General features: G+C 49.0%; 1 protein-coding gene across 1 annotated transcript in view; it reads left to right on the top strand.

The window, feature by feature from the left end:
• The first annotated feature begins 2816 nt into the window (after positions 1 to 2816).
• The window catches only part of LOC140406814 (uncharacterized), a 249663-nt gene continuing 236241 nt past the window's right edge, over positions 2817 to 16238 (top strand). Inside the window, exon 1 of the mRNA XM_072494717.1 lies at positions 2817 to 3024. Coding sequence (XP_072350818.1) covers positions 2949 to 3024 — 76 coding nt within the window. The 5' untranslated portion in view covers positions 2817 to 2948. The remainder of the gene's footprint in view (positions 3025 to 16238) is intronic.

Below are 16238 nucleotides of genomic sequence, written 5' to 3' on the forward strand. Positions count from 1 at the left end.
GAGGGTGGACGCATGGCGACGTGCACCCCATCAATCACCCCCTGGACCATCGGCATCCCGGCCACGGAGGCGACTCCCGCTGCCCGGGCAGCCTGGTGTGCGGGGTCCTCCGGATAATTGATGTATCTGTTGCCGTTGTCATACAGGGCTTCGGTGACAGCCCGGATGCACCGGTGCACCGATGCCTGTGAGATTCCAGACAGGTCCCGCTCGGCGCCTGGAAGGACCCCGTGGCGAAGAAATTGAGGGAAACCATGACCTTGACGGTCACCGGGACAGCATGTCCTCCCCCCGTTCCACGTGGTGCCAGGTGCGCCATGAGGTGGTATATATGTGCCTCAGTCTCCCGACTCAATCGGAGTCTCCTTCTGCATGCCGTATCCGGAAAGTCCTGGAACGACATGCGGTCCCGGTACACTCGAGGCCGCATGGGGCGCCTCCGTTGCCTTGGCTCCACCACCTGCTCCTGCTCCTGCAGGGACTGTATAGCACACTAGGGTAAATCGCTGGCTTTGAAAGCAGACCAAGGCAGGCTAGCAGCACGGTTCAATTCCCGTAACAGCCTGCCCGAACAGGTGCCGGAATGTGGCGACTAGGGGCTTTTCACAGTAACTTCATTGAAGCCTACTTGTGACAATAAGCGATTTTCATTTCATTTCATCTCCTCCCCCTGCACCCCGTCAGGATCCGAATCCTCATCCTCTGCATGCCTGACAATGTGGTGGTCATTGTCACCCTCCATCTCCTCATGCACCTGTCAGCCCGAGGGGCTGGCACGGGGCCCTCTGCAGCCAGTCCCTCTGCTGCAGCTGCTCTGAGCTGCCTGTGTCGGCGGTGCCAAATGGCTCCCTGCAGGGCAGTCGCTCCCACCACGGCGGCAAACATAGTTGGCTGGTGCGCAAACATGATGAACTACACAAAGTGGGGGGGGGGGGGTTGGGAAGGAGAGACAACAACATGTTTAACGATGACACCTTGACAGCCATGGTCCATGGGATACCTGGCTGCCCGGCTGCCTTGTTCCGCTGCAGACACACATGCAACCTTCGCCCTGCCCACAGTATCCGTCCACCGCCTGCTTCACCCTGTCCCCCCTCATTGCGGCGCCACTGGCCTCAGCCCATCACCATGACCTGCACTTGGAAGCGTGTCTTTGCCACCGTCCTGCCATGGCAGGCCGGCTGGCATGTCGCTCCCGCGGGTAAACTTGCCCGCCCTCCCCCACCCACCCCCACAGCATGGCGGCATCATTTCCCCCACCCCCTCCTCATTCCTTACCCCTCCTCCTTTCCCCACTCCCTCCTCCTTCCTCCACCCCCTCCTCCTTCCTCCACCCCCTCCTCCTTCCTCCACCCCTGCCTCCTTCCTCCACCCCATCCTCCTTTCCCCACCCCCTCCTCCTTCCTACACCTCCTCCTCCTACCCCTCCCACCTCCGGCGAGCATGGCGGCATCCTTCTCCTACCCCCCACCCCACCCCACCCGGGCATCCTTCTCCAAGAACCCTCCCACTGCCCCCCAGCACCGGCCGTGGACGCCACTTCCTGCTGCCTGCAGTGAGGCTGGCCGTGCTGGCTGACAAATTTATTTACCGGGGTGAACGGCGACGGCGTGACCCCGACTGCTGAATAGCGGGGGGCCCGGAGAATCGCCGTACTTAGTAACTCGGGCGATTCTCTGGCAGGCGCAGCGCCAACCAGGATGACGCCGTTCTCGCCGGTTTGGAGAATGGTGGATCGGCGTTGGACCGGCGCCGCGGGAAAAAATGGTGCAAACGGCAATTCTCCCATACGGCGAGGGCATAGGAGAATCCCGCCCTCTGTGTCCAAATGCCTGAATGTTCTTGCCCCTCCGCATCTCAAGTAACTCCTTTCTGCCCTATAATCCTCTGAGATTTCTGCATTTCTAAAATTCTGGCTTCTTGTTTAGCCCCAATTCCTATCGCTGCACCATTGACGGCCCTGACCTCCTCATCCAGACCCTAACATCTGCAAATCCCCTGCCTGCAAACCTCTCCACTTCTCTGTCCCCTTGCTCCTTAAAACTTTCACCTGACCAAGATTTTGGCCACCTGTCCAAATATTATGTGGAGTAAAATTTTGGTCAATCATGCTGGTATGAAGCACCTTGAGACACTTTACCGCAAAAAATTCGCTACATGAATGCAACTTGCCTTTGCTGAAAAGGAGGGCAGGAGAGAAATTAAAATCAGGGCTAATGACAGAAAATTCTGGAAATGCCCAACATGTCTGCCAGCATCTGTGGGAGAACAGCATCCACAATATTTTGCTTTGGTACAGATGAAAATCATGTTCTCTTTTCTTCTTCTCTGAAAAAAAACGAAAGAGGAATTAAAGCCGTTAATTTTCCTGAAGACAACGGAGAGGAATTTCTGTAGTGCTTCACCCAATTATTTAACCTAACCAGCGGGAAACTGATGCAGTTTGGTGGGAATATAGAGCCGACCCTCCATCCTGCTTTACTGCGCGATAGCCATTCCAAGTAAAAGCTTCAAATGGATGAGTTTTAATTTTCTTTGAAGATTGAACATTGTAAGTACCGTCACAATTTGTTTTGGAGATCAGACGAAATGGAACTAGTTACTGTTTCTTTCTTTGGACTTGTTTCGTAAACTTTCAGAAGGAAACCGACCTAGCTTGAATCATTACACATATTTATTACGCCAATATACCCGTGGTTTATTAAACACATGTCAATCAAAGCCAAAACGGAAAACGAGAGGCCCATTTAAGTATCAGATTTCAGGGAGAGGCAAGGAAAGGAGTGTTGCCAAACTTTTTCTATTTAAAGCTTTAGGAGGAGAGGAGAAATCGTTGTTTGAATCGTAACTAGTGCTGAAGGAGCAAGAGCACATTGGCTTGATGCTACCACATTGCGAATTGTCCCCCCGTTTGTTTTCATGAGGAGTCCGATGTTTAATATTTAGACATGCAGAGCATTGCCCATTTGTGTTTTTTTCTACTTCTGGTGAGCATACAGGTGTCATTAACATCAGCTCAACAGGGTAAGTGTCATTCTGGATTTATTTTCTTTCAGATATACCCTAGAGGCAGAAGTTATTGTTAATCAGTATGGTAATTATGAAAAATAACTTTATTATATTTAAGTGTATGTTTGAAAACAATCTAGATGATATTGCATTCCGTTTATTGTGCTGTTTTTATTGATATGACTCAATTTTCTCCCTCTCAAAATATTCCTATTTTACTCCCTTTTCCCAATGCTTGGCGACTCCTGTACAGAGGTCATTCAGGATGTGTTGCTTCCCGCGGTTTTTCAACTAAGGTCACTTCTTTCACCTCGATATTGATCTGGCTGCTGCTCATCGAAACTGCTTCCCTCTGCCTCTCTGTTGACACATTTTCATTAAGGATAGTGATCACAAATAACACCCTGGAGGATCTGGGCTTGATTTCGCAGTCTCTGCCTCTCAAGCCTTAAAATCCCAATTCTTTGAATAAGGTTGATTCATCTGCCCTAATATCTCTCCACATGGCTCAGCGTGAAGTTGATTCTGCAATGTGACTTGGGACATTTTTACTGTGTTAAATGTACAATATGAGTGTTATTTTTGTTGTACTTTTGGCCAATTTTGAACAGCTAACAGAGCAGACCAGAGACCGAGCTTGGAATGTTTTGTATTTTGTTTGTCTTTGTACGATACAATTGGGAATTCTTCATTTTTGAGACAAATTGCCGTGTCGGGTGGCTCCAGCAGTGCCTTTTCTGCTGGCCAGAATGGCAGGAACCTGCGCCAGGTTCTGTACTTGGAAGCTCATTAATTATGCACAGGCAAGTTCCCCTCGGAATTTCCTGGAGGGCTGGCAGCTTATTCTCCTGTCCGCCGTCAGCTGGTAGGTTCAAAGGTCCTGGCACCATATTTAAACACCAGTCCAGCACACACTTTCCAGCCCACCTGTCTTCAACGGTCCTTGCAGGATGTCAGCAACCCAAAGGGAAAAGGCTAACCCCTCAAGAACAAGTCAAAAGCATTTAGGTTCTCTCACTTATCTTTTTCTCTGCAGAAATCGCGTTACTGCTTTTGATGTGGTCCAAGAAATGTCATTCATAGCTAGATGTTCATAAACATTGCAGTGAGTTTCACAGCTGTGTACTTGAGATCCATTCAAGCGTGAAGGGAAATTAAATTTAAAAATCCAGCGGGCTGTCTGTCTGTGGGCTGTCAAGCACAGCCTAGTACAAGTAATTCAACATTGATGTGAATGAAAGCCTTGCAGATCAAAGATCTGAGGTGGTTTAAAACCAGGTGATGTGGTTTTCACTTTCTAGGAATTTACAACTGCTGCCTTCCCTGCCTGAGGCAGGAAGTGTAGGACACAGTAAGCTGTAATGAAGTGATTTCTCACTGTCTCTGTTGTACCGCTCTTTAACTTCCAGATAAGGATCACTGTAATAGGGGTCTTTGGTGGGGGTCTCTGGTGGGGAAGCTCTCTTATGGGAAGTCTCTGGTGGGGTTCCTGTAATGGGAATTTCTGGTGGTGGTCTCTGTAACAGGGTCTCTTGTGGAAGTCTCTGGTGGGTGTATCTGCAATGGGGGTCTCAGGTGGAGCTCTCTTATGAGGGGTCACTGTAATAGGGGTTTTTCATTTGCAGTGCTCTTTAATCAGGGCATCTCTGGTTGGGGTCTCGGTAATGACGGTCTCGGGTGGGGGTCTCTCTTATGGAGGGATCTCTGGTGGGCGGCTCTCTTATGGGGGTTTCTGGTGGGAGTCGAGTCATCCTCGTACTGTGTGGGGCAGGGTGACCCAGCAAATCCCATTTGGCAGTGGCGGAATTACATTGTGGTGGGAGGGGGCCAGTTGCCGGATCTCGCTATTGGGCCGTCCACTCAAAATGATAACCTGATAGCAGGATTCATGAGGGAATCCCTCACAATCTCTGCCATGCATACATTTGCATGATAAGGGATGGTGAATCACTTTTGGGTTCCCTCTCCCAGCATGAGTGCAAAACAGAGGCGATTCATCTCCGGCGGGAGAACAACAGTCTCCCAAATGGATTGGATTTGTTTATTGTCACGTGCACCGAGGTACAGTGAAAAGTATGTTTCTGCGAGCAGCTCAACAGATCATTAAGTACATGAAAATAAAATAAAAGGAATACATAACAGGGCAACAGAAGGTACACAATGTAACTACATAAACATACAGGGGTGTAGTGTTAATCAGGTCAGTCCACAAGAGGGTTGTTTAGGAGTCTGTTAACAGCGGGGAAGAAGCTGTTTTTGAGTCTGCTCATGTGTGTTCTCTGACTTTTGTATCTCCTGCCCGATGGAAAAAGTTGGAAGAGTGAGTAAGCCGGGTGGCAGGGGTCTTTGATTATGCTGCCCGCTTTCTCCAGGCAGCGGGAGGTGTAATAGGAGTCAATGGATGGAAGGTGGGTTTGTGTGGTGAACTGGGCTGTGTTCACGACTCTCTGAAGTTTCTTGTGGCCTTGGGCTGAGCTGTTGCCATACCAGACTGTGATGCAGCCAGATAGGAAGCTTTCTATGGTGCATCTGGAAAAGTTGGTATGAGTTAATGTGGACATGCCAAATTTCCTTAGTTTCCTGAGGAAGTATAGGCGCTGTTGTACTTTCTTGGTGGTAGCGTCGACGTCAGTGGGCCAGCACTGATTTTTGGAGATGGGTACCCCTAGGAATGTGTACCCCTAGAAATGGAGAATCCAGCCTGTGATTAGATCAGCAGCTTTGATATCCATACCAGTTTTTGAAGAACCATTTGGTCGGTTATTGGTAGATTGTCTCAGATCATTGTCTAAAACAAAGGCAGGACATCAGTCCTTTCTTACGGTCATGGATACGACCACCCGGTTTCTGGAAGCCATACCTTTAAGAAGAATTACAGCAAAGGTAATGGTGGAAAAGTTGATGCAGTCCTTCACATGCTATGGTGTACCCTATGGGGCAGCACAGTAGCATAGTGGTTAACACAGTTCATTCACAGCTCCAGGGTCCCAGGTTCGATTCCCTGCTGAATCACCGTCTGTGCAGAGTCTGCACGTTCTCCCCGTGTCTGCGTGGGTTTCCTCCGGGTGCTCTGGTTTCCTCCCACAGTCCAAAGATGTGCGGTTTAGGTGGATTGGCCATGCTCAATTGCCCTTAGTGTCCAGAAAATGTTAAATGGGGGTTACTGGGTTACGGGGATAGGGTACATACATGGGCTTCAGTAGGGTGCTCTTTGTAAGGGCCGGTCCAGACTCGATGAGCCGAATGGCCTCCTTCTGCACTGTAAATTCTATGATATCTACCCTTAGAGATAAAATCTGACCAGGGGTCTAACTTTATGTCAAAAATTTTCCAGGCACAATTCATAGTTTAGGCATCAAGCAACTAAAGTTAATCGCCTATCACCAACAAACTTAGGGAGTTTTGGAGAGATATCATCAGAGTCTGTTTCAGGATTGTTGCCATGAATATCCAAGAGATTGAGACAAGAGATTAGATTTTTTATTATTTGTCATCAGGGATTCTCCGAATGAATCTACTAGATTTAGCAAATAATATAGGCAAGACTAGGAAAGAGAACCTGTCTGGGGATTATCAGGAACTAAGAACACAATTACAGAACAGATCCTCAAAGGTTATAATCTCTGGATCACTACCCGAGCCACATGCGAATTGGCATAGGGATGAGAAAATTAGGGAAGTAAACAGGTGGTTAAAAGAGTGGTGCGGAAAGGAGGGGTTCCATTTCATGGGGTCCTGGCCTCAGTATTGGGACAGGATGGATGTGTACCATTGGGACGGTCTCCACCTGAACCGATCTGGGACCAGTGTTCTAGCGGAAAGGATAAATAGGGTGGTCACAAAGACTTTAAATTAGCAAATGCGGGGGAAGGGAAGAGTAAAACTACAAGAAGTATAATGGTTAATGGGAACCAAAGTAGCAGGTCAGCATGTGAGAAGAAGATGGAGGATGAGCAGGAGGGCCAGTCTAACGACTCCGGAGAGGAAAGGAAATGTAACAAAAATCAAAATGTAAGGTGACTGTTGGAGTGAAAGTTGGGGATGAGGCTGAGTGCTATCAGAGATTAGGGGATAGGGTGGAGGACATATTTAAAAACCTTTGAACCTTAATGCACGCAGTATTGAGATAAGGTCAATGAGCTGACAGCACAAATAGAGACAAATGGTATGATTTGGTGGGGATTACTGAAATATGGTTTCAGGGAGACTGGGACTGGGAGTTGAATGTCCAAGGGTACTCAGTATTCTGAAAGGACAGACAGGATGGAACAGGAGGTGGACTTGTCTTATTGGTTAAAGATGACATTAAAGCTGTATTGAGAAATTATATTGGCACTAAGGGCCAAAATGTTGAATCGATCTGGGTGGAACTGAAAAACAAGGGAAAAAAATCCTTGGTAGGAGTAATTTACAGGCCCCCGAGAAATACTTCCAAAGTGGGGCATAGTATGAACCAAGAAATAATGAGGGCTTGTTACAAGGGCACAATGGTAACCATGGGTGATTTTAGTTTGCAAATTGACTGGATTAATCAAGTTGGCAAGGGTAGCCTCGAGGGAGATTTCATAGAGTGCATGAGGGATTGTTTCTGAGAGCAATATGTTATGGTGCCAACCAGAGAGCAGGCTATTTTAGATTTAGTATTATGTAACAAAGAGGGTTGATAAATAGCCTTGTCACTAAGTCCTCTTGGAAGGAGTGATCACAGAATGCTAGAATTTCAAATTCAGATTGAGCGAGAGAAGACGCAGTGCCATACTAGAGTTTTAGCGTTGGGCAAGGATAATCATACAGGCCTGAGGGAAGAGTTGGCCAAAGTAGACTGGGCACAGATAATTGAGGATAGGATAGTTGAGGAACAATGGCGGATGTTCAGGGAGATATTAAGTACCTCGCATATAAAGTATATTCCTGAGTGGAAGAGGAATTGTAAAAGGGAGAAAAATGTTTCATGGCTAATCAAGAAAGTTAAAGCAGACATTAAGGCAAAAACTAGGGCATGCCATACCGCAAACGCTAGTGGTAAGCTGGAGGATTGGGAGAACTTTAAGGTTCAGCTACTAAAAGGCTACTAAAAATAATATCAAAAGAGCTAAGATGAATTACAAAAGGAAACATAAACACTGATACCAAAAGCTTCTATAAGTATATAAAGAGGAAGAGAATAGCTAAAGTCAATGTTGGCCCTTTAGAGGACGATACTGGTGAGGTAATAATGGGAACACAGAGATAGCGGAGGCACTGAACCAATATTTTGCCTCTGTCTTCACAGTAGAAGATAATAAAAAATTTCCAAAAACTACAGTTAATGCAGAGGAACTTGGTGCAATAAACATCACTGGGGAGACGGCATTGAATAAACTAATGGGATTAAGGACAGATAAGTCTCCGGGACCTGATGGCATGCACCCTAGGGTATTAAGGGAGGTGACAGTGGAGATAGTGGATGCATTGTTTATGATATTTCAGAATTCCCTGGCTTCTGGAAGGATCCTGGATGATTGGAAACATGCTAATGTTTCTCTGTTCAAAAAGTAAGAGAGGCAAAAAATAGTAAACTACAGACTGGTTAGCTTGACCTCTGTGGTGGGGAAGTTGATGGAATAAATCATTAAGGAGGAGATGAGTGAACATTTTAAAAGACACAGCTCAATCCACCATTGTCAGCATGGCTTTGTGAAGGGTAAATCATGCGTGACAAACATGCTTGAATTCTTTGGGGGCATAACCAGCAAGATGGATAATGGGGAGCCTGGGATGTGGTATATCTAGACTTCCACAAGGCGTTTGACAAGGTGCAGCATAAAAGACTGATCCAGGAGGTGAGATCGCAAGGGTTTTGGGGGTGGAGTACTAGTTTGGATTGAGGATTGGCTGACTGACAGAAGCAGAAGGTTGTGATAAATGGGTCCTTCTCTGGCTGGTGAACTGTAACTAGTGGGGTGCCGCAGGGGTCAGTCCTCGGACCTCAACTGTTTCCAATCTATATGATCTGGAAGCAGGGACAGAATGTAACATAGCAAAATTTGTAGATGGCACTAACATAGGTGGGAAGGCAGGCAGTGAGGAGGAGATAAATGTTTTACAGATGGACATAGATAGGCTAGGAGATTGGGCCAAAATTTGGCAGAGTTTAATGTAGTTTAAAATTTTTTTTAGAGTAGCCAACTATTATTTTTTCGCAATTAAGGGACAATTTAGCTTGTTCAATCCACCTAACCTGCACATCTTTGTGTTGTGGGTGTGAAACCCACGCAGACACGGGGAGAATGTGCAAACAGCACACGGATAGTAACCGAGGGCCGGGATTCGAACCCGGGTCCTCAGCGCTGCAGGCAGCAATGCAAACCACGGCGCCATGTGCTGCCCCCAAGTTTTTAAAGTAGTTGAGTATGAAGTTATCCATTTAGCCAAAAAGATAGAAAAGCAAGTTATTATCCAAAAGGAAATCAGATTCAAAATATGTCTGGGTAGAGGGATCCGGGTGTCTTTGTTCATGAATTGCAGAAAGTCAGTGTGCAGGTACAGCAGGGAATTAAAAAGGCAAATGGAATGTCAGTATTTATTGCAAAACGACTGGAGCATAAAAGTTGCAATTGTACAGGGTGATGGTTAGAACACAGCTGGAGTATTGTGTCCAGTTTTGGTCTCCTTGTTTTAAAAAAATATATTTTTAAAATTAAAGTTTTGCAAAGTTTTTCATAATAAATAATAATAATCCTAACACAGCAAAATAGAGTGAACATTAATATAGTGCAAAAAGAGAATATACAATAGCAATTAACTAGACGTGACCCCACGCACCTCAGTCTTCCCACACCTTCCCAACGGAGCACTCGCCCCCACTCCCCTATGGGTCGCTGCTGCTGCTGACTTTTTAATTTTCCCTGAGAAGTCATCGGACGGTATTATTCCCCCGCTCAACAGCAGCAGCTCTGTACACTTGGCAAAGTTATTTACACTTGGTCTCCTTATTTGAGAAAGGATGTGGTGACATTGGAGGCAGTTCAGAGGAGGTTCACCGGGATGAAAGGGTTGACACTGGAATTTAGAAGGATGAGAGGGGATCTGATCAAGGTATATAAAATACTAAAAGGGATTGATAAAGTAAATGTAGACCAAATGTTTCCCCTTGTGGGGCAATCTAGAGCGAGAGGTCACGGATATAGGTTTAGAGGCGGTAGATTTAGAACTGAGATGAGGAGGAACTACTTCTCGCAGAGGGTGGTGCATTTGTGGAACCCCCTGCCCATAGTGCAGTGGAATTGGAGTCATTAAATGGTTTCAAGAAGGAGATAGACAGATTTCTGATTAAAAAAAGCAAGTTAAAGGGATTTGGGGAACAGGTGGATTTGAGACCAGGAAGAGACCAGCCATGATCTGATTGAATGGCAGAGCAGGCTTGATGGCTGAATTGCCTTCTTCTGCTCCTAATTCCTATGTTCCTATGTCCTATGTTCCTATGTCCTATGTTCCTATGTTAGCTCAGTTGAACTGGTCTACGACCATGAAGTACAATGTTCATTAAAGTTGATGAAAAAGAAGTTTCGAAAACAAAAATACGAATCCTCAATGTTAGATTACGTGCCCACATTTCTGGAAAGATTCACAGGCCCTTGTCAGGTTGCCCAAGAGCATTTAAAGGTTTTGGGCGAAAGAATGAAAATGTGGGCAGACAGACGTGCCAGGTGCAGGACATTCCAAGCTGGCTACGAAGTACTGATATTGTTGCCGTTGCAAGGCGAACCTCTGAAAGCAAAATTCAGTGGCCCCTATAAGTTAGTTAGGAGGCTGAGTAAGTTGACTTACCTAATAGATACTCCCCACCATAAGAAGAAGGACCTATTATGGAACATCGGGTTGAAGGGCCTGGCTCCGTGCTGCCGATTCTCTGATTCTATTTAGCTTAGAAGTACTTTTGGTTGGCATGCACGAATTTGGGCCGAAGGGCCTCTCTCTATGCCGTAGATTCTATGATTCTACGAAATATGTTGAAAAAATATAATTGTAGTGAATAAGATAGGAAGAAACCAATCTGTTAGGTGGCAGAAGTAGTAGAATAGGATCGAGAAGGGCGGCACAGTAGCACAGTGGTTAGCATTGTTGCTTCACAGCTCGAGGGTCCCAGGTTCGATTCCCAGCTTGGGTCACTGTGGTAATATCGGTATTACGGTACCTGAAAGGCTAAAGGACCATTGGTGGAAACTGCATGCTTTCTATTGGTTAGAATGTATGATAGCTCCGCCCTGATAGGTGAGGTATAAGAACCCATGCCGCCCCAGCAGCTCTCATTCTGTACCTGAGCTGCTGGGGGAAACATCTAGCTTATTAAAGCCTTCAGTTGGACTACTACCTCGCTTTAGTGGTCATTGATCGTGCATCAATTTAATAATCTAGCTTTTTAAGAAGAAAGGATGGAGCTCCGAATCAAGCCGGAGTGTCTACAACTTAGCCCCCACGCAGCGAACTCAGCGGCAATCTTTAAGCACTGGCTGGCGTGCTTTAAAGGGTATCTCGAGACGGCTGAAAACACACCCACGGGAGAGCAGAAACTGCACGTCCTGCACTCAAGGGTGAGCCCGGAGATTTACACCCTCATTGAGGAAGCGGAAGACTTCGATGCAGTAATAGAGCTGCTAAAAGGACACTATATTCGCCCGGTAAACCAGGTCTACGCCCGGCACCTGCTTGCAACAAGGCGAAAAACCCCTGGGGAATCGCTGGAGGAATTCTACCGTGCACTCCTGGTGTTGGGCAGAAGCTGCCCGCAAGTTTCGGCGAGCGAACACACGGAACTCTTAGTCCGGGACGCTTTCGTGGCAGGTATGCTATCGTCACAAATCTGCCAGCACCTGTTAGAGAAGGACATCCTGGGTCTCAGGGAGGCATGGGCCCTTGCAGGCTCCCTGGACGTGGCCTCCAGGAACGCCCGCGCTTACGTTCCCGACCACGCGGCAGCCCCCTGGGCAGCGTGGAACCACTCCGCGGCCGACCCCGAGACTTCCCCCATTCCCCCACAGGCCTGCGCTGCAAGGGGGCCTGGCAACCCCGAGGGGCCCCGCTGCTACTTTTGCGGGTAGGCCAAGGACCCCCGCCAGCGCTGCCTGGCCCGCGCATCCACCTGCAAGGGTTGCGGCAAAAAGGGCCATTTTGTGGGGGTATGCCAGGCCCGGGCGGTTGCTGCGGTCTCCAGCGGCGAATGCGGACCACAACCACAAACTTCTCCACGGACCCCGTGTAGCCAGCGGTTGCCGACACCTCCGTATCCCAGGGCCACGTGCGGACCCCGGGCGCCGCCATCTTGTTCAGCGGACGGCACGTTGGAGGGATGGGCGCCGCCATTTTGTGCACCCCAAGCCATGTGCGACCAATGGGAGATGCCATCTTGGATGAACCCCCAGGAGCCCAGCTCGGCTGACCACACACTGCCTGAACAAAACTCTCAACTGCTGCGATGAGCCTCGGTGACTCTGGATCAGTCTCGGCCTCGAACACTCTCAACCGCTACAATGACCGTATTCATCAATGGGCACGAGACGACCTGCCTGATCGACTCTGGTAGCACGGAGAGCTTCATACACCCTGACACGGTAAGGCGCTGCTCCCTCCTTATCCACCCCATTAATCAAAAAATCTCCCTGGCTTCCGGTTCACACTCAGTGGAGATAAAGGGGTTTTGTGTAGCAAACCTCACAGTCCAGGGAAGGGAGTTCAAAAATTTCCATCTCTATGTCCTTCCCCACCTCTGCGCGGCTACACTCCTGGGTTTAGACTTCCAGTATAACTTTCAAAGTCTCACCTTCCAATTCGGCAGCCTATACCTCCCCCTTACTGTCTGCGGCCTCGCGACCCTTAAGGTCGACCGGCCTTCCCTGTTTGCGAACCTCACCCCGGATTGCAAACCCATCGCCACCAGGAGCAGACGCTACAGTGCCCAGGACCGGATCTTCATTAGGTCAGAGGTCCAAAGGCTACTGAGGGAAGGGGTCATTGAAGTCAGTAACAGCCCCTGGAGAGCTCAAGTAGTGGTGGTAAAGACCGGGAGAAGCATAGGATGGTCATCGACTACAGTCAGACCATCAACAGGTTTACGCAGCTGGACGCGTATCCTCTCCCCCGCATATCCGACCTGGTAAACAGGATCGCGCATTATAAGGTCTTCTCCACGGTGGATCTCAAGTCCGCCTACCACCAGCTCCCCATCCGTACTAGTGACCGCAAGTACACTGCCTTCAAGGCAGATGGGCGGCTCTATCACTTCTTAAGGGTTCCCTTCGGTGTCACCAACAGGGTCTCGGTCTTCCAGCGCGAGATGGACCGAATGGTTGACCAGTACGGTTTACGGGCAACATTCCCGTATCTCAATAATGTCAGCATCTGCGGCCATAACCAGGAGGACCACGACACCAATCTCCGAAAATGTATCCAGACCGCTAAAATCCTTAACCTTACATACAACAAGGATAAATGCGTGTTTAGCACCAACCGTCTAGCCATTCTCGGTTACGTAGTGCGAAATGGAGTTATAGGACCCGACCCTGAACGCATGCGTCCCCTTATGGAGTTCCCTCTCCCTCACTGCTCCAAGGCCCTGAAACGCTGCCAAGGGTTTTTTAGCTACTACGCTCAGTGGGTCCCCAACTACGCGGACAAGGCCCGTCCCGTGACCCAATCCACAGTTTTTCCCCTGTCGATAGAGGCCCGCCAGGCCTTCAGCCGCATCAAAGCAGACATTGCAAAGGCCACGATGCACGCCATCGACGAGTCCCTCCCCTTCCAGATCGAGAGCGATGCGTCTGACGTAGCTCTGTCGGCCACCCTCAACCAAGCGGGCAGACCCGTGGCCTTCTTCTCCCGTACCCTCCATGCTTCCGAAATCCGCCACTCCTCAGTCAAAAAGGAGGCCCAGGCCATAGTAGTAGAAGCTGTGCGACATTGGAGGCATTACCTGGCCGGCAGGTGATTCACTCTCCTCACTGACCCAACGGTTGGTGGCTTTCATGTTTGATAATGCACAGCGGGGCAAGATAAAAAAACGACAAGATCTTGCGGTGGAGGATCGAACTCGCCACCTACAACTACGAGACCTTGTATCATCCCGGGAACGAGCCTCCTGACGCCCTGTCCCGTGGCATATGTGCCACCACACAAGTGGACCGCCTCCGAGCCCTTCCCGAGGACCTCTTCCACCCGGGGATCTCTCGCTTTTTCCATTTTGTCAAGACCCGCAACCTGCCCTACTCCATCGAGGAGGTCAGGACAGCCACCAGGGACTGCCAAATCTGCGCGGAGTGCAAACCGCACTTCTACCGACCAGAGACAGCGCACCTGATAAAGGCTTCCCATCCCTTTGAATGTCTCAGCATGGACTTCAGAGGCCCTCTCCCCTCCACCGACTGCAACATGTACTTCCTGAACGTGATTGACGAGTACTCCCGGTTCCCATTCGCCATCCCCTGCCCCGGCATGACCGCAACCACTGTCATCAAGGCCCTCCATAGCATCTTTGCACTGTTCGGGTTCCCCGCTTACGTACACAGTGATAGGGGGTCCTCCTTTATGAGCGACGAACTGCGTCAATTCCTGCTCACCAAGGGCATTGCCTCGAGCAGGACGACCAGTTACAACCCCCGGGGTAACGGACAGGTAGAGAGGGAGAACGGAACGGTCTGGAAAACCATCCTACTGACCCTGCGGTCCAGGAATCTCCCAGTCTCCCGCTGGCAAGAAGTCCTCCCGGATGCCCTCCACTCCATCTGGTCACTACTTTGTACGACCACCAATCTGACACCTCACGAACATCTCCTTGTCTTCCCCAGGAAGTCCTCCGCTGGGACCTCGCTCCCGACCTGGCTGGCAGCACCCGGACCCATCCTGCTCCGAAAACACGTGCGGGTGCAGAAGTCGGTCGAGAGGGTCCATCTGCTCCATGCTTACCCCCAGTATACCTACCCTGACGGCCGACAAGATACGGTCTCCCTACAGGACCTGGCGCCCGCCGGAACCCCACGCACATTCCAGCCACCAGTCCCACCCTCCCCTCCACTGCAGCACCTTACAGGAGGATCGGTCCTTCCGCCACCCCCGTCTAGGCCCCCCCATCCACCGACGTCCCCCGCAGGCGCTCCCTTCCCAGGTCAGCCGTTTTCCCCACCAGCGCCGTTTAGGGGTGACAAAGCTGCCATGGAGATCGAAGCCACGCTCCCAGAGTCACAGACGCCCGAGCCTCCACCGGAGTCACCACCGAAGCTCCGACGATCACAGAGGACGACCAGGGCCCCCGATCGACTGATTGCTTCATTTTAACTGTAATCTGTAAATATAAACCATCAAATGTACATAGCTACCAGACTTGTAAATAGTTACTAAACACTGTACGGAGGTATTACGATACCTCCATAACTAATTATACCATGTTGTTATGTTTTGTAGTTTCTGGCCACCACCCCCGCCGGACTTTTATTTAATAGGTGAATGTGGTATTGTAGGTATTATGATACCTGATAGGCTAAAGCACCATTGGTGGAAACTGCATGCTTTCTATTGATTAGAATGTATGATAGCTCCGCCCTGATAGGCGAGGTATAAGAACCTGTGCCGCCCCAGCAGCCCTCAGTCTGTACCTGAGCTGCTGGGGGAAACATCTAGCTTATTAAAGCCTTCAGTTGGATACAACCTCGTTTTAGTGGTCATTGATCGTGCATCAGTCACTGTCTGTGTGGAGTCTGAACGTTCTCCCTGTTTCTGCATGTGTTTCATCCGGGTGCTCCGGTTTCTTCCCACAAGGCCCGAAAGACGTGCTGTTAGGTAATTTGGACATTCTGAATTCTCTCTCTGTGTACCCAAACAGGTACGGGAATGTGGCGACTAGGGGCCTTTCGCAGTAACTTCATTGCAGTGTTAATGTAAGCCTACGTGTGACAATAAAGATTATTATTATTATTAGATGGGAAGAATGAGGTAGGGGAAGGGGTTGACAGTTCACAGAATGACTCTTCTGTGGTACAATTAGCAAATATGGTAACACTGGAACAGTTGGATACTAAGTTTATGTACTTAGAAAAAGAGCAACTAAAATATCTCATATGGCTGCTGCAAAAGCATAAGAAGGGACACACCTTGGTGCACTAACATGAACTGAACCTAATGTAGACGTAGGTGACTCCGAACAGATAAATCAGCATTCATATCGACTGAACCCACAGAAACTAACTCATTTCGAAGCGGAT

The sequence above is a fragment of the Scyliorhinus torazame genome, chromosome 2, assembly GCF_047496885.1.
Source record: "Scyliorhinus torazame isolate Kashiwa2021f chromosome 2, sScyTor2.1, whole genome shotgun sequence".
Classification (NCBI taxonomy): Eukaryota; Metazoa; Chordata; class Chondrichthyes; order Carcharhiniformes; family Scyliorhinidae; genus Scyliorhinus; species Scyliorhinus torazame.